A 27,762-nucleotide genomic window follows, 5' to 3' on the forward strand; every position below is an offset into this window, starting at 1 on the left:
CTCCCACTGCCACCTGCTCCTCCAGGGCTGGCAACACTGAGAGGATGCTGGGCCGCTTCCCGCTCACCCTGGTGCTGCTCAGCGCCACCCTGGGCCTGGTGAGTGAGTCCTGGGCATGGCCAGTCACTCCCCACTGCACCAGCTGTTTGGCAGGGTCTGGGGAGTACGGGGAGGGCAGGGGACCCTTATACAGAACAGCTGCTGAAGGGCTCCTGGAGCCACCCAGGGAACTGGGCTGGGCTGGCATCGTCTCTTCCAAAAACAGGGTGATTGTGCCAGTCTAGGGCAGCTTCAAGGATGAGCAGGGAATGGGCAGGCTCCGATCCACCCACAGGGCAGGGACTGGCTGGCTCAGGGGGGCAGGGGAGGGAACACGGGGCCTTTCCCCCCTAGGGGGCACTGGCCCCGATCCGGCCAACGCTTTCAATGTCCAAAGGTCTGATGGAGTTGAGGGGTCCCTACGCAAGGATCTGAGCCCATAGCCTGTGGGCAGGGGGTGATCACAGCCCCGCTGGCCGAAGATGCCTGCCTCTTCCCCCAGTGGGGATCTCTCCGACAGCAATGGCGGGAGTGCTGTGTGGAGGGGCAGCTCAGCCAGCTGCCCCTGCTCTGTGGTTAAGGGGTGCCCAGTTTCTGGGCTGGTGGGACTGGCATTGTCCCCAGTACCAGGTGGGACTCACATTGGCATCGGCAAGGATGGTTGTGGGCAGGTGCATTGATGTGTGTGTGGGGTGCATTCATAGAATCCTAGGACTGGAAGGGTCCCCGAGAGGTCATCTAGTCCAGTCCCCTGCCTCATGGCAGGACTAAATATTATCTAGACCATCCCGGACAGGTGTTTGTCCAACCTGCTCTTAAAAACCTCCAATGATGTAGATTCCACAATCTCCCTGGGCAATTTATTCAAACATTCAAGCACCCTGACAGTTAGGAACTTTTTTCTAATGTCCAACCTAAACCGCCCTTACTGCAATTTAAGCCCATTGCTTCTTGTCCTGTCCTCAGAGGTTAAGAAAACCATTTTTTCTCCCTCCTCCTTGAAACAACTTTTTATGTAACTGAAAACTGTCATCATGTCCCCTCTCAGTCTTCTCTTCTTCAGATTAAACAAACCCAATGTTTTCAATCTTCACTCATAGCTCATGTTTTCTAGACCTTTCATCATTTTTGTTGCTCTTCTCTGGACTTTCTCTAATTTGTCCACATCTTTCCTGAAATGTGGCACCCAGAACTGGACACACTACTCCAGTTGAGGCCAAATCAGCGTGGAGTAGAGCGGAAGAATGACTTCTCGTGTCTTGCTTACAACATTCCTGCTAATCCAGCCCAGAATGATGTTTGCTTTTTTTGCAGCAGCGTCACACTGTTGACTCATATTTAGCTTGTGATCCACTATGACCCCCAGATCCCTTTCCACAGGACTCCTTCCTAGGCAGTCATTGCCCATTTTGTGTGTGTGCAACTGATTGTTCCTTCCTAAGCGGAGTACTGCGCATTTGTCCTTATTGAATTTCATCCTAATTACTTAACACCATTTCTCCAGTTTGTCCAGATCATTTTGAAATTTTAATCATATCCTCCAAAGCCCTGGCAACTCCATCCAGCTTGGTATCGTCTGCAAACTTTATAAGTGTACTCTTATTATACCAATAAAAACTAGCAAGATCTTATTAAAGGGGACAAGATAAAGATGCCATGTTTATTATGATAATTTGATTTATGACCAATAACTAATATCTTAATTCTTATACACACACATTATACCTATACACACACACACACATCCATCAGATGTTCTGCAGCTGCTGCATAGTTACCAGTCCTGCTTGAGTCTGTGGCTTGAGTTTGCAGCGGCTAACTGGCCAGGGAAGCCAGACACAAGGACGAGCTGGGTCTCTGTTGGGCATGCACCGATGCCCTTCCATGTTGGCAGCAGAATGTTACCCTCCTCCAAAGTTTTCCATTTCACCCATCCTTTTTGTAGGCTTTAGTTTGAATCCAGAGTCAATAGGTCTTGCTGTGTCACGTCTGCCTCTGGGTTTGGTGATTGATCACCTGTCAATTGCAGACATGACTTTCAGCCTGGGACCGGGCTTTGATCTTTCTTCTATTGTACCTTTTCTTTTTACTTTGTTAGGGCTCTTGTCTGCATCTTCAGCCATTGGTGTTTGAACTCTATTTAATCAGGACAGGCTGGGGCTGGAGGTTGATTCCATCATCCATACATACCTTATTCACACATCTAAACTAAACTAATAAGATTACAGCAGGGTTTGCAAAAATGAAGGTTGCAGCAAGCCCTTACAAAATGGAGTAAGCGTTTTAAACTGGGGTTTGAATTACAAAATGGCAAACAGTGAACAGAAGTTACAATATAGACAAGTATAATGGATGGCAAACAGTGAACAGAAGTTACACTGTAGGCAAGTGTAATAAATGGTGAACAGAAATTACAATCCTGAAACAGTGCAAGTCTCAGTGATTTAAGCAGGAATTGGATTGATAGTGAAATTTACAAAGGCAGCTGACTGAACAGCTATGGCTCTTAACAAGCATCTTAATTGTTAATTAGTCAGTTATTGGGGTAACCGGTTTTATGAATGAATATTGTTTCATTCATAAAACTTTACTTATGAAGTTACATTAATAAAGTGAACAATTAAAAACAATTTAATTCATCAGTCCTACATTGTCCCTCTTTTGACCCTTCAATCCAGGGGTATTGAATGGGTCACACTTTATGTAATTGTTTTAAGGCAGAACCAACATAACCGTTAGGATTACTAATAGGACATTGATGGGATGAAAAATTATATTTAGAACTGCTGACCAGGTGGGCTGCTCCTACAACACTTTGCCCCTTTATTTATGATTATTACAGCAGTTGTTGTTATTGTAGGGAACAGGTGATTTGTTGCAAACAAACCAAACAATTATAAAACCATTACCATTGCAATAATTGGGTACATTGACAAACAAGAGGAGGCCCAAGTTTGATGCTGCAATAGCAATCAAACAATAAAAGTCACTGAGGTCAGGATCTTCTTAAGCACACACAACAAATAAGATTTTGTAGGAGTACCACAGTTGTTATGCAAGGTTAAGCTGATTTGGACTTAAACTAACATTCAGTTGCTAAAATGTTGCAGAATTTCCTATTTTTAACAGTTGTTTTCAAGAGGTTTCTGGGGACCTGAAAGATGGGGCCCTACAATCATGGGCCAAGGTCTTACAGGTTATGGGGGCCCAAGAACTACCCTTTAGGGCTTGGGGGAATAGAACCAGAGTGCATAGAGGAAAGTGTGGAATTAACAATACAAGCAAATGTAACTAACAATACAAATGTATTAATAACAAAAATTAACAACAAAATGGCTATTAGAGAACCTAACAAAAAATAACCCTGATGCACTGGGGACCAAAGTCCTTTGGACACAAGTGGTGATTGATAAATTGGATGGACATGGGGGAAGTAGAGAGAGGAAAAGACATTTGCCCTGTCTAGTGCAGTATCCCCTCTTTTTCTAGACCCAATGCTAGCACAGGACACCAGAGACAGACACAGAACATGCAACACTGAACACAGACTTTGTCATGACACTATAACCATGGTATTTTATAACTCTTCAGCTGGTACCAGCTCTCCTGATGTTCTGGTTTAGAGTCTGAAAGACAAAAGCTTGGAAACAAATTAGCACAGTGCTTTCACCCTGGCAGAACCTGCTTAGTCTCTGCCACAGTGTGTTTGGTACTTGGGGCTGCACAAATGCTAATTAAGTGGTGCATTTCTTGTGAGTGTAAATCGTCCCTTTCTCTCAGTAAAAGGGGTTAACACTTCATCTAGAAAAAAAAATTCTGTTTTAAAATCTCCAGCCATTTTGCCATGGCCTGGAGATCTGAGGCAGAAGCAGGCACTGTTGTTAACTGTTTCAATGGCATTTTGGCCCTGGGAGGAGGAATTTACCCAAATATCCCCCTTCCCAATCCCCAGAGGGGTCCCAAAGGTCTGCCCCCTTCTGGGGTCTCAAATGTTTCTTCTCCTGATGTTACTGCTGCTGTAAGATTTGAGAGTGCGGTTTTAACTTTTTGTACCCAACCTGTTTTCCAGTTTTTTTATCTGTTGCTTGCCTGAGCCCGATCCTGCTTTTTTCAATAAACAGTTTCTTTCCATGGGCACAAGCCTTGTTCCACTACCAATTTAGCAAGGAGGGTGGGCTTTCCAACTAGCCCTCACCCTTCCTGGTCCCATTCCTTAAACATTTTCTTTAAAATTGTGAAATTACCACAATATTACTTACAAAAAAACCAAAACAAACAAACAAACCACGCTACACTGCCCAAACTCCTATATCCTTCAGAGTTTGGTTTAACAGAACATTTTTAAATTTGTTTAGCGAGCAGCACTGTCTTATCCCTGGGACTCTCTTGCTGCCCCTGATTTGATTTTTTTCTCTTTTTCTGCTACCTCTTCGGAGGCCAGCAGGTTTTGTTAACCAAGAATAGAACCGTGCTCTGTAGAGCCGGTTGTGTGCACACAGATTGGTTTACAATAAGTGAGGCAAAAATACCAATAATCCCCCTTTCGCTATTCTCCACCAAAATGTTATACCAATAAAAACTAGCAGGATCTTATTGAAGGGGACAAGATAAACATGTCACATTTATTATGATAACAATTTGATTTATGACCAATAACTAATATCTTAATCCTTATACACACACACACACACATTATACCTAATACCTATACACACACACACCCACATACCCCCCCCCCCCCTCAGATGTTCTGCAGCTGCTGCATAGTTACCAGTCCTGCTTGAGTTTGCAGGTTGGGTTTGTAGCTTGTGGCGGCTAACTGGCCAGGAAAGCCGGGCACAAGGACGAGCTGGGTCTCTGTTGGGCATGCACCGATGCCCTTCCATGTTGGCAGCAGAATGTTACCCTCCTCCAAAGTTTTCCATCTCACCCATTCTTTTTGTAGGCTTTAGTTTGAATCCAGAGTCAATAGGTATTGCTGTGTCAGGCTGCTTCTGGGTTTGGTGATTGATCACCTGTCAATTGCAGACATGACTTTCAGCCTGGGACCGGGCTTTGATCTTTTTATTATTGTACCATTTTTTTTTTTTAGGGTGGATTCTTTTTACTTTGTTAGGGCTCTTGTCTGCATCTTCAGCTGTTGGTGTTTGAACTCTATTTAATCAGGACAGGCTGGGGCTGGAGGTTGATTCCATCATCCATACATACCTCATTCACACATCTAAACTAAACTAATAAGATTACAGCAGGGTTTGCAAAAATGAAGGTTGCAGCAAGCCCTTACAAAATGGAGTAAGCGTTTTAAACTGGGGTTTGAATTACAATATGGCAAACAATGAACAGAAGTTACAATATAGACAAGTATAATGGATGGCAAACAGTGAACAGAAGTTACACTGTAGGCAAGTGTAATAAATGGTGAACAGAAATTACAATCCTGAAACAGTGCAAGTCTCAGTGATTTAAGCAGGAATTGGATTGATAGTGAAACTTACAAAGGCAGCTGACTGAACAGCTATGGCTCTTAACAAGCATCTTAATTGTTAATTAGCCAGTTATTGGGGTAACCGGTTTTATGAATGAATATTGCTTCATTCATAAAACTTTACTTATGAAGTTACATTAATAAAGTAAACAATTAAAAACAATTTCATTCATCAGTCCTACACTCTCTGTGCCATTATCTAAATCATTGATGAAGATATTGAACAGAACCGAACTCCGATCCAATCCCTGTGGGACCCCACTGATTATGCCCTTCCAGCCTGACTGTGAACCACTGATAACTACTCTCGGAATGGTTTTCCAACCAGTTATGCACCCACCTTATAGTAGCTCCATCTAGGCTGCATTTCCCTAGTTTGTTTATGAGAAGGTCATGTGAGATAGAATCAAAAGCTTTACTAAAGTCAAAATATACCACCTCCACCGCTTCCCCCATATCCACAAGATATGTCCCTGTCAAAGAAAGCTATCAGGTTGGTTTCACATGATTTGTTCTTGACAAATCCATGCTGACTGTTACTTATCACCTCATTATCTTCTAGATATTTAAAAATTGATTGTTTAATTATTTGCTCCATTATCTTTTCGGGTACAGAAGTTAAGCTGACTGGTCTGTAATTCCCCGGGTTGTCCTTATTTCCCTTTTTATAGATGGGCACTATATTTGCCCTTTTCCAGTCTTCTGGAATCTCTTCAGTCTTCCATGAGTTTTCAAAGATAATCACTAATGGCTCAGATATCTCCCTCAGGCAGCTCCTTGAGTATTCTAGGATGCATTTCATTAGGCCCTGGTAGCTTGAAGACATCTAACTTGTCTAAATAATTTTTAACTTGTTCTTTCCCTGTTTTAGCCTCTGATCCTACCTCATTTTCACTGGCATTCGCTATGTTAGACGTCCAATCACCACCAATCTTCTTGGTGAAAACTGAAACAAAGAAGTCATTAAGCATCTCACCAGGGCCAGCTCCTAGCTGCCCCCAAATCCTGCCGGGGGTCCAGGGCTGGGCACAGTGGGGCCGCTGCCAATTTGATTGGTCAGCTCAGGCACCCGACAGTTTTCCAAACTCAAACTTGCTTGATCTGGAAAATTCCCCATTTTAAAGTTCAGAAAGATGTTGGATCAAAAAACAATCTTGAGGGGGTTGAAAAGAATTCAGAGGCAGTTTGGAAATAGGGGGGCGCTGGGAGCAGCTGACCAGGCAGTGTGAAAGCTGTCAGCGGGGTGAGAGGGCAGGGCAGGTGCAGGGCCTGGTGCTGATCTCGTGCTGTGGGGGGGGGGGTGTCACAGTGTTGGGGGTTGGGGTGAGGAGGATGGTCTCATTAAGTTGGGGGTTGTGTGGTTGGGGGTCAGTCGCACTCTAGGAGGGGTCATGTGGTGCTGTCAAGGCACTGGGTCAGAGTCACACGTTGGGGGTCAGGGTGGGGGGGTTGGTCTCCCACTGGGAGGGTTTCTGGGTTGGGGGTTGGAGTGCAGGTGGTCGGCTCACACTGGGGTGTCCCAGGGTTGGGGGTCGGGGTGCAGGTGGTTGGCTCACACTGGGGGTGTCCTCGAGTTGGGGGTCAGGATGCAGGTGGTTGGCTCACACTGGGGGTGTCCCCGAGTTGGGGGTCAGGGTGCAGGTGGTTGGCTCACACTAGGGGTGCCCCCAGGTTGGGGGTTGGGTCGTGGGGGTCAGTCTTGCACTGGGGTGTCCCTGGGTCGTGGGGCTGAGGGCTTAGGGTGGGTCCCATCCCCAGTGACTCCCAGCTCCCCAGCCGTGCTGCTGGTAACCTGTCTCCTTTCTTTCCTGTGGGGACAGGCTGCAGCGGCGCTGACAGAAACCCACCAAGCTGGGTACTGCTCCTTCTACGGCGAGTGCGGGCAGAACCCCGAGATCAACGTGAGCCTGCTGTGGTCGCCGGCGCCCTGCCTCTCCAACACACCGGCCCGGCTGCTCAAAAACGCCACCCTCAGCAAGCTGAAGGAGGTGTGCCCCCGGCTGTACACGGGCGAGAATGCCACGTACGCCTGCTGCACCTACACTCAGCTGGTGGCCCTGCAGCTCAGCCTGGCCATCTCCCAGGCCATCTTGACTCGCTGCCCCGCCTGCTCCGAGAACTTCGCCAACATCTACTGCCAGAACATCTGCAGCCCCAACCAAAGCCTCTTCACCAACGTCACCCGCTTCTTCAACCGCTCCACCATCCTGGGCAGGCAGGTGGGCGTGCTGGAGTACCAGTGCTTCTACAACCAGAGCTTCGCTGACCAGTCCTATGACTCCTGCAAGGGCGTCCGGATCCCCGCCACTGGTGGCTACGCCATCGCTGCCATGTGCGGCAAGTACGGTGCCACCCTGTGCAACAGCCAGCGCTGGCTGGACTTCCAGGGGGACAGCAGCAACGGGCTGGCCCCGCTGGATATCGACTTCCAGCTGGTGCCCGCCAATGGTGCCATTGGGGAGGGCATCGTGCCGCTCAACAGCAAGACTTGGAGCTGCGGCAAGGCCGTCAGTGCCAACGGGGAGCCATGCTCCTGCCTGGACTGTGCCGAATCCTGCCCACAGATCCTCGCCCCCACGCCCCAGCCCCCGCCCTTCAAGGTGGGCAGCCTAGACGGAGTCTTGTTTGTGTGCTGCCTGCTCTTCTGCCTGCTGACCGTGCTCTTCGGAGCCTTCCTTGTGTGGCGCTGCGTCTCCAGATCCAGGCAGGCCAGCGGCGAGGGGCGGCAGCGCCAGAGGGACCAGCTGACACGCTCGGAGAAGCTCAGCCAGGCCACCCACCGCGTCCTGGGGGAGATGTTCAGGAGATGGGGCACCATGGTGGCTTCCCACCCAGTCTCGGTCATCTTGGTCTCAGCCGTGGTGGTGGTGGGCCTCTCCTGCGGGATGGTCTTTATCCAGCTCACCACTGACCCCGTGGAACTCTGGTCCTCGCCCGACAGCCAGGCCCGGCAGGAGAAGGACTTCTATGACCAGAACTTCGGGCCCTTCTTCAGGACCAACCAGGTGATCCTCACAGCCAAGGGCCGCCCCAGCTACACCTACGACTCCCTCCTCCTAGGAAGGAAGAACTTCAGCGGGATCCTCTCCATGGCTGTTCTGCTGGACCTGCTGGAGCTGCAGACGCGGCTGCAGGAGATCGAGGTCTGGTCGGAGAAGGAAGGCAGGAATGTGACGCTCAAGGACGTCTGCTACGCCCCCCTGAACCCCAACAATGCCAGCGCCACTGACTGCTGCGTCAACAGCCTGGTGCAGTATTTCCAGAACAACCGCACCCGCCTGGAGATGACGGCCAGCCAGACGCAGGGGAGCCAGACGGGCATGGTGGACTGGAAAGACCACTTTCTCTACTGCGTCAAGTAAGTGCCAGGCCCCGGTGTGGGAGAACAGGGGGCGTGCACATTTTCCGCACGGCTCTGCCAATGCCCCTCATTCCCGACCTGCAGCCCCCTGCTAGCCCAGCCCTGGGCTCCCCCCACAGCTCTCCCCTTTGGCTCAGGGGGTAGGAGTCAACACAGAAGGTCGTGGTTCCATACCTGCTAATGGTCTGTAGAGACTTGGACTTGACTGATGCCCCTTTATTCCATGTCCCCCCCAACCCCCCATCTGTGGCCTTTTCCTTCCGGAGCAGGACTGATCGCTTTCCACTCAGCTTCTCTCGTGCGTTTCCAAGCCCTCCTCGGTCCGCCCCGTCGCCTGTTGGCCTCGGGATTCTGGCCCAGCTCCTGCCTCGTTCCCTGGCTCAGCTGTTCCCTCCACACATGTTCTACCACCTCTGTTTTCACCCAGCATTTCCTGGCCCATCACTTTCCTTTTCATCCTCTCCCCGGGTTCTGCGTTTGGGAGCTTTGCTGGCCATCTGCTAGTGTGGATTTGTCCTAGGCAGCTGGGCCCAGCACGTGGCATTTGGTTTGGGTTGCGAATCATGTCTGGCTTCGCTATTCTGGCTTTAATGTCTACGTCTGGCCGCCTCTTGTGCTTACAGCGCTGCTGAGTTCGGCGAAGTGTCAGACACCACAGTCAATCCAATGACAGTTCAGTGTCAGCTCTTCGGTGCCTCTCTCCTTTCCCAGTCCATCCCCGGGAGGAAGCTCCCTGACATCTTAGTGTCACGGATCCCCAGGACCGGGGCTATGGCCCCAGCTGCTGCACAGTCTCTGTGAGCCCCCTTCAGCGAGCCAGACCCCCGGGGGTCTCTCTGTTCCACCAGGACAAGCCCTGCAGCTTCACCACCTCCTTAGGCCGTCAGCTCCCAAGCTTCCCACCGTGAGCTCCGCTCAGCGAGTCCTACCCAGGCAGCCCCTGAGGGAGAGTGGGATGATCTCGGGGAGCAGCACACGCCTCTCCACCAGCCTCTGCAGGGACACCCAGTCAGCGTGGGCACTCGGCTGGACACAGCACAGGGAGGCCTTGGATAGCCCAGAGAAAAGAAAGATCCAGCCCTGTCCATCCTGGTTAGCCCAGAGCCCTCAGCCCCGTCCCTCTGACCTCCCTTTGTCCCAGGTCAGGTGCCCCAACTGCTTCCCACAGCCCACTTTGAGCTCCCCGAGCTGCAGCTCAGACCCTGGGAGAGACGGGCAGTGCTGCTCTCTGGAGCTCCATGCCCAGGCAATTGGATTTGCGTGTTCTTCTCCAGAGCTCCACTGATGTGGGACCGAAGGCCCCAGACAGCTAGGAGCCATTCACACCTGTGTCATAGCTGTCACGGACTCACAAATCGTGCCCACTCTTGGCCCCATGCGGTCCGTGGGGGGTGCCCCTGTTAGGGAGACAGCTTCGCGGGGGTCCACTCTCTCTCGGGGTCAGGCCCCTCCACCTCCTGGAGCTGCACCTCTCAGAGCCTTAGCACACCTGTTTCTCGCCGTGGGCCCCCTCAGGGAGTCCACTCGTTCTGGACCCCCCGGGCCTCCACCCCCGAAGGGGTTGATGCCACCCTGTTCTCTAGACCGGAGTGACTCTCATCCAGCATAAAACAGGAGGGTTTATTGAGGGTTGAACACAGCACAGGAAACTCTCAGGGCCTCAGGCCTGGCCTCCCTCAGACCAGCACATCCCAGTCTCTCTGCATCCAGGTAGGCCCTGCCTGTTCCCCCTCTCCAGCCCAGAGCCCCCCTGCTTCCCAGCTGGGCCTCTGAGATCACTGGCCCCAGGCCCCACCTCTGTCCATTGTCTTCCTCCAGGTAAACAGGGTGGTAAACTGGGGCCTCTTCTCCTGCTTCTGTCCTCTGGCTGGAACCAGCTGGTTAGGTCACTGGGTCCTCACTCTGCAGCCCATTGTCCACCCACTGGCCAGAACCGGCTGCGTCTCCTCAGCTGGGCCTCTGGGTCACCAGGTCGCCAGATCACCGGTCGCTGGGGTATCCATCCTCCCGGCCATCGGCTGGGGCCCCACGTCCTCTCTCCGGTCCTCTGCAAAACACACTCCCTCTCCCCTCACCTCGTTAAACCAGTAACACCCAGGGAAACTGAGTCCCACCCCCTCCGCATGCAAACCATTGAAACTCCACAGAAAACAAGAAACCCCCCCACTTCGTCACAGTAGCCTGCCAGAGAGCACACAGCCCTTCCTCCCACAGCATACAGGGGAAACTGAGGCACACATAGACTTCATAAAAATACTACCAAAAATTCCCACTTGTCTGATGCTGGGAGTCACCTGGATTGGCTTAGTCAATCCCCTCCCCCATGGGGTCCATACCAGGGGCCGTCAGGCTGGCATTTGCTGCCAGGCTGGTCCAGGTGCCGCACCCCTTGCTGTTGTGTTCAGGCGCCGAGCAGCAGGTCCTGAGGCTGGCATTGCCATGGCATCTGGTTTCCATGGGGACATGGTTACTTCCCAAGCCAATAGCCACATCACAAATGTCTGGTGTGGCTGGGCACTTGGGGGGAGAGAGTCCAGCAGTGCCACTGCCTGTCGCCCCCTGGTGCCCACCCAGAGGAAAGGCGTGTAATGGCACCAGGTCCCCACGGAGCATGGCGGTGTTCCAGGGCGCTCGAGCCAGTCATCTGGGGGAGGGAGCGACGGGGGCGGCCTGGGGCAGGTGGTACTGGTGGTGCACACTGGGCTAGCGCTGGTAGGGACCACCGGCCTGGCAATGGCAGTGGGGGTAGCTGGACTGATGTTGGGGACAAGGGGGTTATCATGGGTGCACCCCAGCTTTTAAACAGCCCCGGGGACCCCTTCAGCTTGCCAGCCCCCCAGGGGTCCCCCTCTTCCTTCAGGGTGGGCCATGGCATCCCAGCCCTCCTGCGTCGCACCCGGAGCTCTGCCTGGGAGCGCGGCCAAGCCAGCCGGGAGTGCAGGGACCCCAGGCAGCCTGTCCCAGCAGAGCAGGGTTTATTGGTCAGCTGGGCGCAGGCTGGTGTGAGCTCAGCACAGAGACGTGGTGCTGGCCAAGCCAGTGCCCCCCAGCCACGCGGCCACGGGCGCCTGCCAGGCTCTGCCTCGCCGCTCCGTTGCCTGTCCCCGAAGCCGGCTCTGTATCCCCAGCCCAGGCCCCTTGGGCTTTGTTCTCCAGCTGCCTCTGCTCAGCATCCCTGGTGAGAGCTGGGGGAACCCACCCCTTGCCCCCTCCAGCCCCGGGCCTGTTATGCACCACTCCCTGCCTGGATTTCCCATACACCTGGGTCAGCCTCGGCTACTCCCACCTCCCCGGCTCCTGCCCAGCCCCAAGGGCAGACTTAACTCTTTCGCCCCCATAGGGTTGCATGAAAAGTACGGGGGAAACTGAGTCACAGGTAGGCATCACAAGAATACTTCCAAAAATTCCCACTTCCTCACAGGGTGACTCTGGGGGACTCCATGCTGGGATGTGTGCTGGGAGGCTCTGGATCTACACTGGGGCGCTCTCCCTGGAGGGCCATGGGGGACGGGCAGTGGCTCAGCCGTGGGGTGGGGAGCTCCCTGTGGGGCAGTAGCTCTGCCATGCTAGGCGCCCCCTGCAGAAAGGCTGGAGATGGGGGTGGTTAGAGGCTGCTGACCTTCCTTTCCTGCTGCCCCTGCCATACCCACCGCCAGCTCCTCCCCTGTCACTGGCTTCCTCCGTCTCTGATCTCTCCACCCTTCCGCTTCGCAGTTCCCCTCCCCGCCCTGTGGTCTGCCTTCAGCCCCCTTCTCTCTGCCGCCACCCTGGGTCCATCCCTAGGGGGAGCTCCTGGCACAGGCTGCAGCTCTCAGAGCGCTGTGCACGGGCACAGTGCCACAGAGCCAATGGGACCGTGGCACCAGGAGGACCAGGGAACGGGGGCCCTGCAGTGCCCCGAGCAGGCATCCCGCCCTCACTCAGTCCTTCTGCCTCCCCAGCTCGCCTCTCTCCTTCAAGGACATCACCAACCTGCAGCTGAGCTGCATGGCTGACTACGGCGCGCCCGTCTTCCCCTTCCTGGCCGTGGGTGGCTACACAGGTAAGGGGCACCAGCGCCAGGCGGGCACCCAGCCCTGCGGCTTCGCGGGCAGTGACCGCACTCCTCCTCCACCAGCTCACAGCTCCGTGGGGGAGGGGGGCACAAGGGAAGCATGTGGTGGGTCGGCCTGGTGGGCGTTGGGCACAGTGCCCCAGCAGCCAGGCACCGCGGCTGGGGACACAGTGACGGAGGGGCTGAAAGGTGGATAACGAGGCAGCTCTGGGGATGTTCGCAGGGAGCTTCTCCCCAGCGTGAGAGGCATGTACCATGGTGCCCAGTGGTATTTGTTGGGCATGTACCACGTGAGCGGTGCCAGCTGGCATGACTGGCAAAGCACAGTGGGGCTCGCCAGCGCAGGAGAGGCGATGGACAGGGTGGGGACAGCCAAGCAGGACCTAGTGAGAGAAGACCAGCGGTGGGTGTCTGATGCGCCGAACAAGGTGTGAGGCAAAGAGAGCAGCAGCAGCGTCCGAGCAGTGCCAGCCGCTGAGGGGACAAGGTCCAGCCAGAGACGGGCTGTAGAAAGAATGGGCAGGAGAGGGCTGAGCCTCGGGGTCACCCCGTTCCAGGGCCGGATCATGGGGTAGCTGGTGATGGGGCTGGTGTGGGGGGCAGCAGGGATCCATGGAGCTGCTTGTCTGCATCTGGCCTGGTGGGACCGAGCGGGGATTGTGCCCATCCAGCCAGGGTGACTCCAGGTCTGCTCTGGAGCATCGGCCCTACGGGGCTCCTGGCATCTGGGTGAGAAGCCCCCAGCCCCGGCACATGACTTAGCTGGTTCAGTCCAGTGGGGGCGCTATGCTCCTGGAGGTGCTGTCTGGAAGAGGAGACAGGAACTGAGGCCCTGGCTGCTTGGGGCCATTTGAGATCCCAGGACCCTGTGCTAAGGATCCTGGCCAGTGCTCCAGGGACTCCAGCCTGCCTCCCTGACCTCCCTCCACCCTGTGGCAGTATCAGCTGGGTACAGAACTGTTACTTCCTGTCCTAAATAGTCAGCAGGCGTCGCGGTGCGGGGTTTGCCAGCTACTACGCTGCAGCCCAGAGGTGGTTGCCTGTCAGTGATGCTGGAAGGCTCCATGCCACTCCTGCACTGATCCCGGGGGCTGGTATTCAGGAAGTGGCCCTCGATCCTGAGCTGGAAGGTGCCCAGGTGGGGCGGGGTGGCAAAGTCTGGATATTTATGATCTCCTTTACCAGACCCGCTCCTTTCCTGTGGACTGGTGCTGCCGTGGGTGGGGGCAGGAGGCTGTCTGCTAGGGGCTGGCGGGAGGAGGGGGATGTCTGTGCCTGCTGGCTGTCAGTGCCCTCCCCCCGCCAGGTGAAGATTATTCGGAGGCCCAGGCACTGATCCTCACCTTCTCACTGAACAACTACCCGCGCAGTGACCCGCGCTACGCCTGGGTGCTGCTGTGGGAGCAGCGCTTCCTGCAGGTGGTGAGGGAGTTCCAGCGGGCCCACGCCCACACCTACACCATCGCCTACATGGCCGAGGTACCGGGGGCAGCACCAGGCCATTGCAGAGACCCGGCTGGAGGCCAGCCCCGCACAATGGGGGCTCAAACAATTCTCTTATGGCTCAGGGCTGTTCAGCCCCCACTGCTCTCTGGAGCCGGGACCCCCAACACTGCACAGCCGGAGCAGCCCCCAGCTCGGAGTGACTCCCCCCATCCTGTTGCCCCCTCTCCTTGCCCCATTAAAGGCCAACGATGAGCCTCTGCTGCTGGCACAGTGGGCAAGCTCTGGTTTGGGGGCATATGCGGGGAGACGGTGACAGGCACGGGGCATTTCCTGATGCCAGACTGGGGCTGGGAGGAGAGGGGGGACAGCAGGAAGGGATGGGGGAGGGACAGCCGCAGTCAGGGCAGGGGCAAATAGAGGGCACCCCAGGGTGCATGGGGACAGCCCAGCCCTCTAGCCCCATAGGAGGCCCCTGGGCACAGCTCTTGGCTCCAGCGGGCACAGTTCCAGCCAGTGGCAGCAGGAAGCAGGCACTGACCCTGCCCCATGTGGCACTGCCTGTCTCTAACCCCCCGGCCCCCACAGCGCTCCCTGGAGGACGAGATTAACCGCACCACGGTCGAGGACATCCCCATCTTCGCCATCAGCTACCTGGTGATCTTCCTCTACATCGCGCTGGCCCTGGGCGAGTACTCCAGCTGCAGGCGCATCCTGGTACGGGGGCAGCGGGGCTGGCGGGAGGCTATGGGGCTTGCTTTGGGAAGCAGGGGACTGGGGTGGGGCCCTGGCATGAGCCTGTGGTGAGGGCAGTGCCTGTCTGCTGGCCTGTCTCATGCCAGTCTCTAGTAGCCAAGCAGCCTTGTGCCCACCCCTCGCTGGCACCCCCTGGGGCTGAGCGGGCCCTGTAGAGGGGGCTGCCCTCTCCCTGAAGACTGGGGGCAGGGGCTGGGGCTGCCTGTTGGGGACCCTCAGTCTCTAGAGCCGGTTGGGTCCTTTGCCCAGCTTGGAACAGACTCAACCAGCCGCCACAGAACGACCAGGGTCCACTGCATGTACCCTGCACCTCTGCAGAGCCCCGGCTCGCCCGCCCCACAGCCCAGCGCGCACAACCCCAGCCCCATAGCCTGCCCTGAGCGCCGGAGGAGAGCGCCACCCACTAACCCCACAACCGGCCCCTGGCACTGCCATGCACAGCCCCAGGCCCATAGCCTGGCCGAGCCCCCCACCCCGCTCCCTGCAACCCCTAGAAGGTCTCTGTAGCATCTCCCACAAGCTCCACATCAGTCCTGAGAGGCCCCGCCCCGCATGGGTGCGAGTCGCCCTGACCCACCGCGCTGCCCCCTGCAGGTGGACTCCAAGGTGACGCTGGGCCTGGGCGGGATCCTGGTGGTGCTGGGCGCCGTGTTCTCCTCCATGGGCTTCTATGCCTACGTGGGGCTGCCCTCCTCCCTCGTCATCATTGAGGTGGTTCCCTTCCTCGTGCTGGCTGTGGGCGCTGACAACATCTTCATCTTCGTGCTGGAATACCAGGTGAGCTGGGGCACCCAGCCCCCCCCACCCAGAACACCCAGCCCAGCCCTCCCGCTGGAGTACCCAGCCCCCCCCGAACACCCAGCACAGCCCAACCCCCGGAGTACCCAGCCCCCCCAGAATGCCCAGCCCCCTGCAGAATCCGTTCTATCCCCCACACCCCAGGGCAGTGCCCCCTCCTGGCATATCCTACTGGGCAACATCCCATCGGCTCCTGGGGCCCACTGGGAAACATCTCATTGGTCATGGGCTGGGGTGTCCCACTGGGGACCAGCTGAGGGGGCTGGGATCAGGGGCTGACACTCATGAACGTGGGGGTCAGAGGGGCCCTTCCCACAGCAGCAGGGGTGGGGGTGGGGGGAATCAACCCTGTCTGGCTGTGGGAGCAAGTGATGAAAGGAAGAAAAACAGGCTGGGGGCGGTTCTGTGGGGTGGGATCTACTAGCAGGACGTGGGGGAGGGGCAATAGGCAAGGGGTGTGCCCCTGCCAGGGCAGGGCAGGTGGGGGGCAGCAGGCTGGGTGTGAGTGCCCCTGGCAGGGCAATTGAGGGTCAGGTGGCCAGGTGGGGTGCCCCTGGCAGGCAGGGGGCTGGGTGGGGGTGCCCCCGGTGGAGCCAGGCAGTTCGGGGGCAGCAGGCCAAGTGGGGGTGCCCCTGGCATGGCAGTGGGGGAACTGGGGGGGGCCCAGAAGAGCGAGGCAGTTGGGGGGCAGGCAGCTGGGTGGGGGTGCCCCAGCAGGGCAAGGAAGTTGGGGAGCAGCAGGCTGGGTGGAGGGGCCCCTGGCAGGGCAATGGGGGGGCAGAGGGCCGGGTGGGGGTGCTCCTGGCAGGGCAGTTGGGGGGCAGGGAGCCAGGTGGGGGTGCCCCCGGCAGGGCGAGGCAGTTGGGGGGCATCGCCCAGCCCCTCCCCTCACCCTGGTGGGTGCTTTGCAGAGGTCGGTGCGGGAGCCGGGCGAGAGGCGTGAGCAGCACATCGGGCGGGTGCTGGGCACCGTGGCACCCAGCATGCTCTTGTGCAGCTTCTCCGAGGCCACCTGCTTCTTCCTGGGTGAGTGCCTGTGGCGCAGGACAAGGGGGCCTGAGTTGGGAGAGGGCTGGGCCCAGGTATGGGGCACCTGGGGGTGCCCAGCACCATTGCTACTTGTGCCCTTCCTGGCATGCCGCCAGGCCATGGCTGGGGCGTTGGGACCCGCGCCCGGAAAATGCCAGTCTGGGCAGGGTAGCGCCAGGTGCACACAGGGTCCCTCCCCGACACTCACGAGCTGCTTCCCCTGGGCACAAGGATCCCCCCCAACTCACGAGCTCTCGTGCCCACAGGGTCCCTGACGCGGATGCCAGCGGTTCGCACCTTTGCTCTCAACGCCGCCCTGGCTGTGCTCTTTGACTTCCTGCTCCAGATGTCCATGTTCGTGGCGCTGGTCTCCCTCGACGCCCGCAGGCAGGAGGTGAGAGGTGCCCGGCGGGAGGCAAGGGGCTGGGGGGCAGGAGGGGAGGGGTTACTGCCAGGGGGCACAGGGATGGAGGGGGCGGGGCCGTTCCCCAGCTGCACCAAGCAGGTAGATTTGACGGTTCCTTTGCCCCCAGGCCGCCCGCCTCGACCTCTGCTGCTGCCACCGCCTGAACAAGGCGGGGTGCCCGGCGCGGAGTGAGGGGCTGCTGCGTCCCTTCATGCGGCGCATCTACACCCCCGTGCTGCTGAACCGTGCTGTCAGGGCCCTGGTGGTGAGTGGGGGGGAGAGGGGAAGGGAGGGGGCCCGGGTGCCAGGGCAGGGGAGGGGCAGGTAGGGTGTTGGGTCCAAGGTTGGGGGAGGGGGCCCGGGTTCCAGGGTGGGGGAGCCTCTACGCAGGCGGGGTTGGGCCCTTGTGCTGGGGCTTGGGTGCTCTGTGGCAGGGAGGGGAGGGGGCTGGGGTGGGGGAGGGGCGGTAGAGCTGTCCTCACCATGGTGCCCCCTACCCCCCAGATGCTGCTTTTCCTGTTCATGTTCTGCGCTGGGATCTACCTGGCGCTGCAGGTGCCCGTGGGGCTGAACCAGGAGCTGGCGATGCCCAAGGTGAGAACCCCCCTGCCCCCCGCATGCGCCCCATGTCTGCCCGGGCAGCACGGCTCTCACAGGGCGCCCGGAGCCTGGGCTGCAGGCCCTGTCCAGGTGCTGCCTGGCCCTGACGCCCCTTGGCTGTTGGGCAGTCGCACCCCACTGCGGCCATGATGGCAGTTTCCCAGGAGCCCCAACAGGGCAGCTCGGTCTTGCTCCGCCCAGGCCTTTCTGCTGCCCCATCACCAGGGTATCTGGGCACCTCCCCATCGTGCCCTCAGCGCCTGGCTCTCCCCTGGGGGCATTGCCCTGGGCTGGGCTCCGAGGAGGCTGGCTGGAGGCGGGCACCCAGTGGGTTGGGCGGGGGCTAGGGAGGTGTGGGGTGCCCCATAGCCCTGAGGTTGCTCCATCTCCCGCTCAAAGACACCAGCTTGTCCTGGGGCAGGAGGTTCCTGGGGCTGCAGCCCCACTGGGAGCTCTGGGCCTGGCATCTCTGTGGGGCCCAGGCTGGGGAGCGCCTGGGAGGGCAGGCCACGTCTTGGCACTGCCCTCTGTTCTGTGGTGCCAGTGGAGGGGGCTGACACGCTAGCCACGGCTCGTGCCCAGGTCGGTGCCAGCGCGAGGTGGGGAGATGACGGCGGGTAAGGCCATGGCTGGGTGGGGCACCGTCTCTGAGCCAACCTAGCTACTCTCCCCCCCCCGGGGTGGCAGGGGCAGGGAGCTGGCATGATGGGTCCTGCGGTGTCTCCTTAGGACTCCTACATGGTGCAATACTTCCAGTACCTGAACCAATACTTCATGGTGGGCCTTCCCACCTACTTTGTCACCACCGGCGGTTACAACTTCTCCACCGGGCCCGGCATGAACGGTGTCTGCTCCAGCACCGGCTGTGACAACAACTCCCTGACCCAGAAGATCCAGTATGCCACAAAGTTCTCCAACGTGTGAGTGCCCCTGGGGCTGGGAGAGGGGCGCCCAGCTATGGGGCCACACACAGCTCTGCAGGGCACTTGCTCCAAACCACAGTCCCTGCCCCCCGACTCTGCGGGGCCTTCGCTCCGACCCACAGCCCCTGCCCCCTGGCTCTGCAGGGCCCCTCGCTCTGCCCTGACACCCCTGCCCTCCCAGCTCTGCCAGGACCCCTTGGTCTGCCCCGATGCCCCTGCCCCGCAATTCTGCCGGTGCCCCTCACTCCCGACCTGCAGGCCATCGTCCCCAAGCTCTGGGCGTCTTCTGAGTGCCTCGCTGTGTTGATTTGTTGTTTGGACAAAGACGGGCACCTCTGATGGTCTCTTGGGACCTAAGTCATTATCTGAGCCCGGGTCCCCCAGCCCACACAGCGCCTCCTGCCCAGCTCTGTCCCTAGCCTGACCTGGGTGGGCCCGTGGTGCCCTACAGCAAGGCCTGCAACCCCCTGCCAGGCCTCCTCCATGCTGCATCCCAGCAGGCAGGGCTCCCCAATGCCCAGCGTCTAACCGTCCACCCCCTGCTCCTCTTGCAGATCCTACCTGGCCATCCCTGCCTCGTCCTGGGTGGATGACTTCATTGACTGGCTCCACCCACTGTCGAGATGCTGCCGCATCAGCTCCGAGGACAGCCAGTTCTGCCCGTCCACCAACAGTAGGTCTCGCCCGTAGGGCACGGGGGGTTAACCTGACAGTGCTGCCCAGGGCTCGGCACAGAAAGGGCTCCCCCGGCAGGTGTGGCACTGTGACCCCCAACCAAGGGGGCAGGAGAGAGGGGTTAGAGATGGGCTGGGGGCCCCTGGAGGCAGGGCAAGGCAGGGACCCTGCAGTCTGGGGATGGGGAGGGCTGGAGAAGAGGGCTCACCCCTCAGCGAGACAGGACCACACCTCGGACAGAGAGGCTCTGCGCGCCCCAATGGCGTCTGGCTCCCACTGCTGAATGCCGCGGCCAGGCGATTCCAATGCCAGGGGCCAGTCAGAGCCCCAGGGGTTTGGGACAGGGCGGAAAAGCCGGATTTCCCCTCAGATCGGCGTGAGATCCTGGTGGGGGCAGGCTGGGGCAGAGAGCTCGGTGGTAGGATCAGTGGGGTCTGCCCGTCCACCAACAGTAGGTCTCGCCCGTAGGGCACGGGGGGTTAACCTGACAGTGCTGCCCAGGGCTCGGCACAGAAAGGGCTCCCCCGGCAGGTGTGGCACTGTGACCCCCAACCAAGGGGGCAGGAGAGAGGGGTTAGAGATGGGCTGGGGGCCCCTGGAGGCAGGGCAAGGCAGGGACCCTGCAGTCTGGGGATGGGGAGGGCTGGAGAAGAGGGCTCACCCCTCAGCGAGACAGGACCACACCTCGGACAGAGAGGCTCTGCGCGCCCCAATGGCGTCTGGCTCCCACTGCTGAATGCCGCGGCCAGGCGATTCCAATGCCAGGGGCCAGTCAGAGCCCCAGGGGTTTGGGACAGGGCGGAAAAGCCGGATTTCCCCTCAGATCGGCGTGAGATCCTGGTGGGGGCAGGCTGGGGCAGAGAGCTCGGTGGTAGGATCAGTGGGGTCTGGCCAGCCTCCCAGCCACACTGGAAAGCTGTTTTCAACCGAAAGTGACTTTGCCAGCGCTTGCCAGACTCAGTTCTGATCAGTGTGTTTTTGGAGGGGCAGGAGTGAGAGGCAAAGGGGGGGGGGAGTCTGGCCGTAGTGGGATGACAAAGGGCATAGTTGGGTGCACAGCTCATCCTGCAAAAAGAAAAGGAGTACTTGTGGCACCTTAGAGATTAACAAATTGATTTGAGCATAAGCTTTCATGGGCTACAGCCCACTTCATCAGATGCAAGCAATAAAAGGCACAACCCCCTGGTTTTCAATCCAGCGGAGCCTGCGGAACTCCCAGCCACTAGATCTCCAAGGCCAAGAGCTGAGCAGAGCCCTGCATTGATCTGGGCAGAAAAGCAGTTGGAGCTCCCTGGAGGGATAAAGCAACAGCAGGGATCTGAGCCCTCCCACCCCTGGCCATGAGCCGGCCCTGGCCTAATGGAGTCTGGGAGAAACAGCTCCAAGGGGCCGGTGATTCCAGAAGAGCCATGGGATGGGGGCTCTGGCACGTCCCTGGGACTGGCCCTGTGGGAGAGGAGACAGGTCCAGGCGGAGCCAGGTCTGATCCACCCTGGGAATTCCTCTGGGTGAGCAGAGCCCCCCATGCCCTCTTGCCCCAGGATTCACGCCCTGTGGCCCCTTCACCGTGCCAGCCTCTTGCCCCACAGCCACCGCCAGCTGCCCGCTCAACTGCATGAGGAGCCTGAGCGAGGTCATTCGCCCCTCGGTGGAGCAGTTCAACCGCTTCCTGCCCTGGTTCCTGCACGACATGCCCAACCTCAACTGCCCCAAGGGGTAGGTGCTGGCAGGGGCAGGGCCTGGCGCTGGGATGGCAGCGGGGGAGGGGTCAGGCACGGGCAGTCCTTGGGGGCTGGAAACATGCCCTGCGGGCATGGGGGCTGGGACTAGGGTGCAGCACATGCCCCACCCAGCGCCCCCTGCTGGTGAGAGGTGAGACATACACACATGCAGCACCCCCTGCTGGTGAGGGGTCAGACAGACAGACAGCGCCCCCTGCTGGTGAGAGGTGAGACATACACACACCCACGCAGCGCCCCCTGCTGGTGAGGGGGTCAGACAGACAGACAGCACCCCCTGCTGGTGAGAGGTGAGACATACACACACCCACGCAGCGCCCCCTGCTGGTGAGGGGGGGTCAGACAGACAGCGCCCCCTGCTGGCCAGGGGTGTCTCACACACACACAGAGTAACTGACTGTCCCAGGGGCCTGTGGCTCACCAGGCCCTCGCTGTGCCCATGGCTGTGCTGGGTGGGTGGGGCACAGGCTCCTGGCAGGACCCGGGGGCGCTGGCCATGAGCGCCGGCCTGACCTACGGGGAAAAGTTTCCAACTGACCCCTCCCCCCCCCAGTTTGCCATTCTAGGGGTGTTCTGCCCTGGGAAGCCACCACCTCGGGGGTGGGGTCCCCTGCCCTTTCTGGGACCAGCTAGCAGCACCCCCCCAGCCACCCCTCTGTCCCCAGCCTGGCTAGCAGTGCAGGACACACGTACCCTGGCTGATGGGGCTGGACTCAGAGCCCCATGCTGGCACCTTGGGGCCCAGGATTGCCCCACACGGGGACCCCACGTCTGCCCCGCTGGGGACCTCTCCAGGCACCCCTTGCCCCATAGCGGGCAGCTCAGGCTGTCGGCAGACTCAGGTGGGGGGAGGGTTTCCCATGGAGCGGGGGGGTTCACCCTGCCCCTCCCCGCTCTCACCCACCCCTCTCCTGTCCCCGCCAGGGGGCTGGGAGCCTACGACACCGCTGTGAAGCTGGGCCCAGACGGCGAGATCCAGGGTAAGTGCCAGCCGCGCTGGGGACACCCACACGGGGGGCAGGGGAGACCCCCTCTGCAGTGAGACGGATGGGGAGGGCCTGGCCCCTAGGGGAGGGGGGAATGGCACACAGCACTCTGCCCCTGCAGGCGCCAGGACCGCACTACCCTCCCGCGCCGCACAGCGCTGGGGGTCCAGCCCCATTGTCTGTCGCATGCTGGGGAAAGAGTGGGCACAAAGGGGCCGTGTGGGACCACACTGGAGGCAGGATCCAGGCAGTGTGGGTGGTGGGGAGGGGGGTACTGGGAGGGCATAGTGGGGGAGGGGAGTCCCAGGATATGGGGGAGGGGAGCAGTGGGAGGCCACAGTGGGGGAGGGGGTCCCAGGATGTGGGGGGAGGGGAGCACTGGGAGGAGTGGGGGTCCCAGGGGAGCTCTCCAGGCCAGGGGGCAGTGTGTCTTATCCCCACATCTCCCCAGCCTCGCGGTTCATGGCCTACCACACGCCCCTCACTAACTCCCAGGAGTACACGGCCGCGCTGCAGGCGGCACGAGCGCTGGCAACAAACATCACCCACTCCATGCGGCGGGTGCCGGGCACCGACCCCAACTTCCGGGTCTTCCCTTATACGTGAGGGGGCAGATGGCACGGAGGGGCCAGGGGGCGTCTGGGGTTCCTGGGGGTTGGGGGGGCACTGGGGGGTGTTTCCCATAAGGATGTCACTGCCTTGTCCCATGAGGAGAAGGGGGAGGGGATGCCCATTGGGTCCCCTGTGGGGGGGCAGACTGGTTGGGCCCATGTCTGGAGGGATTGGGGCTGAGGCCAGTCCAGTGGGAGCAGGGACAGAGGGGCAGCACAATGGGGCCCATGTCCCTGAGGCAGGGAGGGGATGGTCCCGGGGGCCCATCCAGGGGCCCATGTCCCAGGCACAGGGGGATGGGTCCGGGGGGTCTGTGGAAGGGACCCGTGTTCCAGGGGAAGGCAGGGGAGGGTCCCGGGGGGCCCGTGTCCTGGAGGCCATCCAGGGGCCCATGTCCTCGGCATGGGTGGGGGTCCCAAGGGCAGTCTGGGGGGTCATGTCCCAGGCACAGGGGAATGGGTCCTGGGGGGGCCATCCCAGGGGGAGGCACGGGGGGGCTGTCCAAGGGCCTGTGTCCCAGAGGGGAGGCAGGGGAGGATCCGGGCAGGGGGCTGTCCAGGGGCCCGTGTCCCGGGGGGAGGTGGGGAAGGTCCTGGGGGGGGGGGGGGCTGTCCAGAGGCCCGTGTCCTGGGGGAAAGCAGGGGAGGATCCAGGCAGGGGGCTGTCCAGGGGCCCGTGTCCCAGGGGAGAGGCGGGGAGGGTCCTGGGGGGCGGGTGTTGCTGTCTCACGCTGTGCCCGGCTCCCAGGGTCACCTACGTGTTCTACGAGCAGTACCTCACCATCGTGAACGAGGGGCTTTTCAACCTGGCGCTCTGCCTGGTGCCCACCTTCGCCGTCTGCTGTGTGCTGCTGGGCATGGACCTGCGCTCGGGCCTCATAAACCTGTTCACCATCGTCATGATCCTGGTGGACACCGTGGGCGCCATGACACTCTGGGACATCAGCTACAATGCCATCTCCCTCATCAATCTGGTGACGGTGCGTGCCGGCCCTGGGCTCCCAACCCTGGGTACCCAGTACCCAGCCTCCAGCCCCCGGCACCCAGCCTTGGGCACCCAATACCCAGCCTCCAGCTCTGGGCACCCAGCACTGGGCACCCAGCCTCCAGTCCTGGGCACCTGGCATTCAGCCCCAGGCATCCAGCCTCTGGCACCTGGCACCCAGACCTGGGCACCCAGCTTCCAGCCTCCATCACCAGGACCCCAACACCAAGCCCCAGGTGCCTGGCATCCAGCCCCTGGCATCCAGCCCCCTAATCTCACCCTGGGCCCCCAAATCCCAGCCCCAGCCGCCCAGCACCCGCACCCAACCTCCAGCCCCAGGTGCCTGCTTCCCAGCATCCCCCATCCCTGCCCCAGGCTGCCATTCACAGATGCCCACAGGACCCAGCCAAGGCAGGGGAGGGCATGGCTGTGATGCTCCGAAACCCATTGCATGCTGGGACAGGACTTCATGGGTAGGTGGGTCCTTGATTCAGTGCTGCATGGAGAACCCATTACCCAGCAGGCCCAGTGACCTCTCGCTGTCCTCTGCCACTGTGTCCCATGGGGCGGGGTCTCTGATCCCAGGCATGGGGTTTGGGTGCTCTGGGCAGACGGTGCAGGTGCTGGGGGGCCACAGAGTGCTGTGGGGGGGCGCTTTGAGCCTGCCCCAGCCCCGCTAACTGCTCTGTGCCCCTTGCAGGCCGTGGGCATCTCAGTGGAGTTCGTGTCCCATCTGACCCGTGCCTTTGCCGTCAGCACTCAGCCCACTCGGCTGGAGAGGGCCAAGGAGGCCACCATCAACATGGGCAGCGCGGTGAGTGGGGGGCCGCAGGGCAAGGCAGGGGGGTCAGGGGCCGGCCAGCCCCAGGGAGGGAGGGGCAGTGTGGGGGTGACTTGGGCCATCTCTGACCAACCCCCTTCGCTGCAGGTCTTCGCGGGCGTGGCCATGACCAACCTGCCGGGCATCGTGGTGCTGGCATTCGCCAAGGCCCAGCTCATCCAGATCTTCTTCTTCCGCCTGAACCTGCTTATCACGCTGCTGGGCCTGCTGCACGGCCTGGTCTTCCTGCCTGTGCTGCTCAGCTACTTCGGTGCCTGCTGCCTGCGTCCTGGCCGCCCATGCTGCCCGCTTCCCCAGCGCCTGCCCCACTACCCTGCGCTGCCCACCTCCCCCAGTGCCCGCCCATGCTGCCCGCCTCCTCAGCGCCCGCCCCACTACCCTGCACTGCCCACCTCCCCCAGTGCCCGTCCTGGCTCCCACGCTGTCCGCCTCACCCAGCGCCCGCCCCACTACCCTGCACTGCCCGCCTCTCCCAGCGCCTGCCCCCCGACTGCCTGCCTGCCCCAGCACCCATCCCCTGGCCGCCCGCACTGCCCCCCCCAGCACCCACACACTGCTCACCTATCCCCCCTAGTGCCCCCCGCACCCCTCGTTGCCCCCATCCCATCTCCTCCAGCACGCCAGCCACCCCTGGCTGCTTGCCCACCTTCCAGTGCCCCTGCCTGTCCACCACCCCCCGGCTTCCCCCAGCACCCCTTGCCCCCGTCCCTTCAGGCTCTGCCAGTATGCTTCGTTGCCCGGCTCCCCTCACTGCCCCCCGCCACGCTCTCCCAGCACCATCTCTGAGGGGAGCCGCCCCCCAGCCCCAACCTCCTCCCCAGGGACTCCCTCATGCAGCCCCATGGAGGAGCAAATCTTCAGGAACGCAGTCCAATATCCAGGGATCCTGCCCCAGAGGTGGGAGCTGGGAGGAAGGGGGCAGGGCACGGGGGCACCATGGTTGGCGGGGGGGGGGGAAGCTGCCTGTATACCCCTAGCCATGGCGCCCGCCATCCCACCCGGCTCTAACCTGCCCCTCCTGTACCCTAGGGCCCAGCCGCAGCCCCGCCGCAGCCCGGGCCAAGGCCCCGCAGCCGGAGCTGGAGAAGAGGAGCCCTGAGGGTAGTCTGACCGTGAGGAACCCCAGCTTCCAGGACAAGGAAGAGCAGAGCAAGGGCCAGGGGCCCAGAGACCCCCCAGTGGCCTCCTGCCACCTCTGAGGGGTAGAGCCAGGAGGCACCGAGCTGCTGCTACTGCCAAGGGGTCACTCCTCTCTCACTCAATGTGGGTCGGGGGGTTCTGCTGCCGGACAGCCCCCCCCCCTTTGCATCTTCAAATCTCCCCCCCACCGCCTCGGAGGGCCCCCATGCACTCAGTGCCAGCCCCAGGGCAGAGCCAGGGGGTGCTGTGCTGCAGGGAGTGGAGTGGGATTCCCCACCTCCAGCACTGACCTCGAAGCTCTAGCTCAGCACTAGGGGGCGCTGTCTCCTCACACTCAGTGCTCCCCAGCAAGACGCCCCGTCACTCGGTCCCCTGGGGGAGCGCATGCACTTTCCTTGCCCAGCGAGTTGTCCGCCCCTAGGACGGGCCGAGCTGGGGGGGCCTGCATCTCTCTGATCCCCGGAAGTCTGGGGGCTCTGATTTGCTGTGTTTAATTCCAGGCAGATTCTGGCCCTGGGGCCAGGCGGAACCCACCTCTCAGTGTTTACATAACAGTTTACTACCTGAATTATATTTAAACCTTGTTCTCACCCTTCCACCTTTGTCTGCATTTAACCTTGCAAATGGGAAACCCTGGTGTGGGGTTCCTCCGTCTCCACCCCACATTGGCATGTTGGTGCAGGCTGCTGCATGGCAGTTGCGCTCCACCCCAGAGGCAGCTGCATTTCAGTGCAAAGGATTCCTGCCTCTGCTAAGCTCTTGGGTATGAAATTGTTTCATTGACTCTTGAGCCAGAAGGGCCCCTGTTCAGCACAGGCCAGTAATTTTCACCCAGTCTAAACCCAGACCAGGAGAGACTGAGGGGCTGTAACGATGCTGCCCTTGGTGGGACAGAGTGTCAATTCAGGACAGATAGCTCAGAGCAGGGCAGTTACAGCCCCAGGCTGGGGTCCTTTGCACACCAAGGCACCAAACCAGCCAAACAGAGAAGACTCCGGTTTTACCCCACTGGCTAACCACAAATCATTTGCAATTCCCTTAGACACTCCAGTTTCCCAGTATCACCACCAGTGCCACTTGTTTTTTGGTTTTATGAAAACCAATGCCCCAGTAAAAGAAAAAATGTTCTCCAGATCCCAAAGGACCAAGCCCCAGACCCAGGTCAATATACAAGTCAGATCTTACCCACCAATCACGCTGTTGCCAATCCTTTAGAACAGGGGTGGGCAAACTTTTTGGGCCGAGGGCCACATCTGGGTGGGGAAATTGTATGCAGGGCTGGGGCAGGGGTGCGGGAGGGAGTGTGGGGTGTGGGACGGGGTGCAGTATGCAGGAAGGGGCTCAGGGCTAGAGATTGGGGCAGAGGAGGGGTGCAGGGTGTATGAGGGGGCTCAGGGCAGGGGGTTGGGGTGCAGGAAGGGTGTGAGGTCCACAAGGGAGCTCAGGGCAGGAGGTTGGGGTGCAGGCGGTATGAGGGGGCTCAGGGTAGGGGGTTGGGGTTCAGGAGGGGTGTGGGGTGTATGGGGGGCTCAGGGCAGGGGGTTGGGGTGCAGGAGGTATGAGGGGGCTCAGGGTAGGGGGTTGGGGTGTAGGAGGGGAGTGGTGTGTAGGAGTGGGCTCAGGGCAGGGGGTTGGGGTGTAGGAGGGGAGTGGGGTGTATGAGGGGGCTCAGGGCAGAGGGTTGGGGTGCAGGAGGTATGAGGGGGCTCAGGGTAGGGGGTTGGGGTGCAGGAGGGGTGTGGGGTTTAGGAGGGGGCTCAGGGCAGGGGGCTGGGGTGCAGGAGGGGTGTGGGGTTTAGGAGGGGGCTCAGGGCAGGGGGCTGGGGTACAGGAGGGGTTTGAGCTCCGGCCTGGTGCTGCTTACCTAAAGTGGCTCCGATAGGGTGAGCAG

The 27,762-nt window shown here is 59.8% G+C and overlaps 1 protein-coding gene across 3 annotated transcripts; it reads left to right on the forward strand.

Moving 5' to 3' along the window:
• NPC1L1 (NPC1 like intracellular cholesterol transporter 1) lies at window positions 1–27,141 on the forward strand. 3 transcript variants are annotated; one of them, XM_054016634.1, is made up of 19 exons: window positions 1–98; window positions 7,345–8,882; window positions 12,827–12,927; window positions 14,246–14,418; window positions 14,971–15,099; window positions 15,733–15,915; window positions 16,848–16,962; window positions 17,232–17,359; window positions 17,499–17,636; window positions 17,876–17,965; window positions 18,701–18,891; window positions 19,449–19,567; window positions 21,159–21,285; window positions 22,233–22,288; window positions 22,746–22,896; window positions 23,654–23,885; window positions 24,591–24,704; window positions 24,819–24,981; window positions 25,761–27,141. In XM_054016634.1, the coding sequence occupies exons 1-19, from the start codon at window positions 45–47 to the stop codon at window positions 25,928–25,930; spliced, it is 3,972 nt and encodes a 1,323-aa protein (XP_053872609.1). In that variant the 5' UTR covers window positions 1–44; the 3' UTR covers window positions 25,931–27,141. The 3 variants fall into 3 exon arrangements, with proteins under 3 accessions (XP_053872609.1, XP_053872610.1, XP_053872611.1); XM_054016635.1 differs by lacking the exon at window positions 24,819–24,981 and having other exon boundaries at window positions 25,761–25,927; XM_054016636.1 differs by lacking the exons at window positions 21,159–21,285; window positions 22,233–22,288; window positions 22,746–22,896; ... (2 more) ...; window positions 24,819–24,981; window positions 25,761–27,141 and adding an exon at window positions 20,768–21,155.
• The last annotated feature ends 621 nt before the right edge of the window (window positions 27,142–27,762 follow it).

Source organism: Malaclemys terrapin, chromosome 2, assembly GCF_027887155.1.
Source record: "Malaclemys terrapin pileata isolate rMalTer1 chromosome 2, rMalTer1.hap1, whole genome shotgun sequence".
In the NCBI taxonomy this organism is placed as follows: domain Eukaryota; kingdom Metazoa; phylum Chordata; order Testudines; family Emydidae; genus Malaclemys; species Malaclemys terrapin.

Bases quoted from the DNA above. Each gene is read 5' to 3' on its own strand.
- NPC1L1 (XM_054016634.1), top strand. From the start codon at position 45: ATGCTGGGCCGCTTCCCGCTCACCCTGGTGCTGCTCAGCGCCACCCTG. The intron at 17,637-17,875 runs GTGAGTGGGGGG...CCTACCCCCCAG, and splicing joins GTGCTGTCAGGGCCCTGGTG to ATGCTGCTTTTCCTGTTCAT. The intron at 21,286-22,232 runs GTAGGTGCTGGC...TGTCCCCGCCAG, and splicing joins AACCTCAACTGCCCCAAGGG to GGGGCTGGGAGCCTACGACA.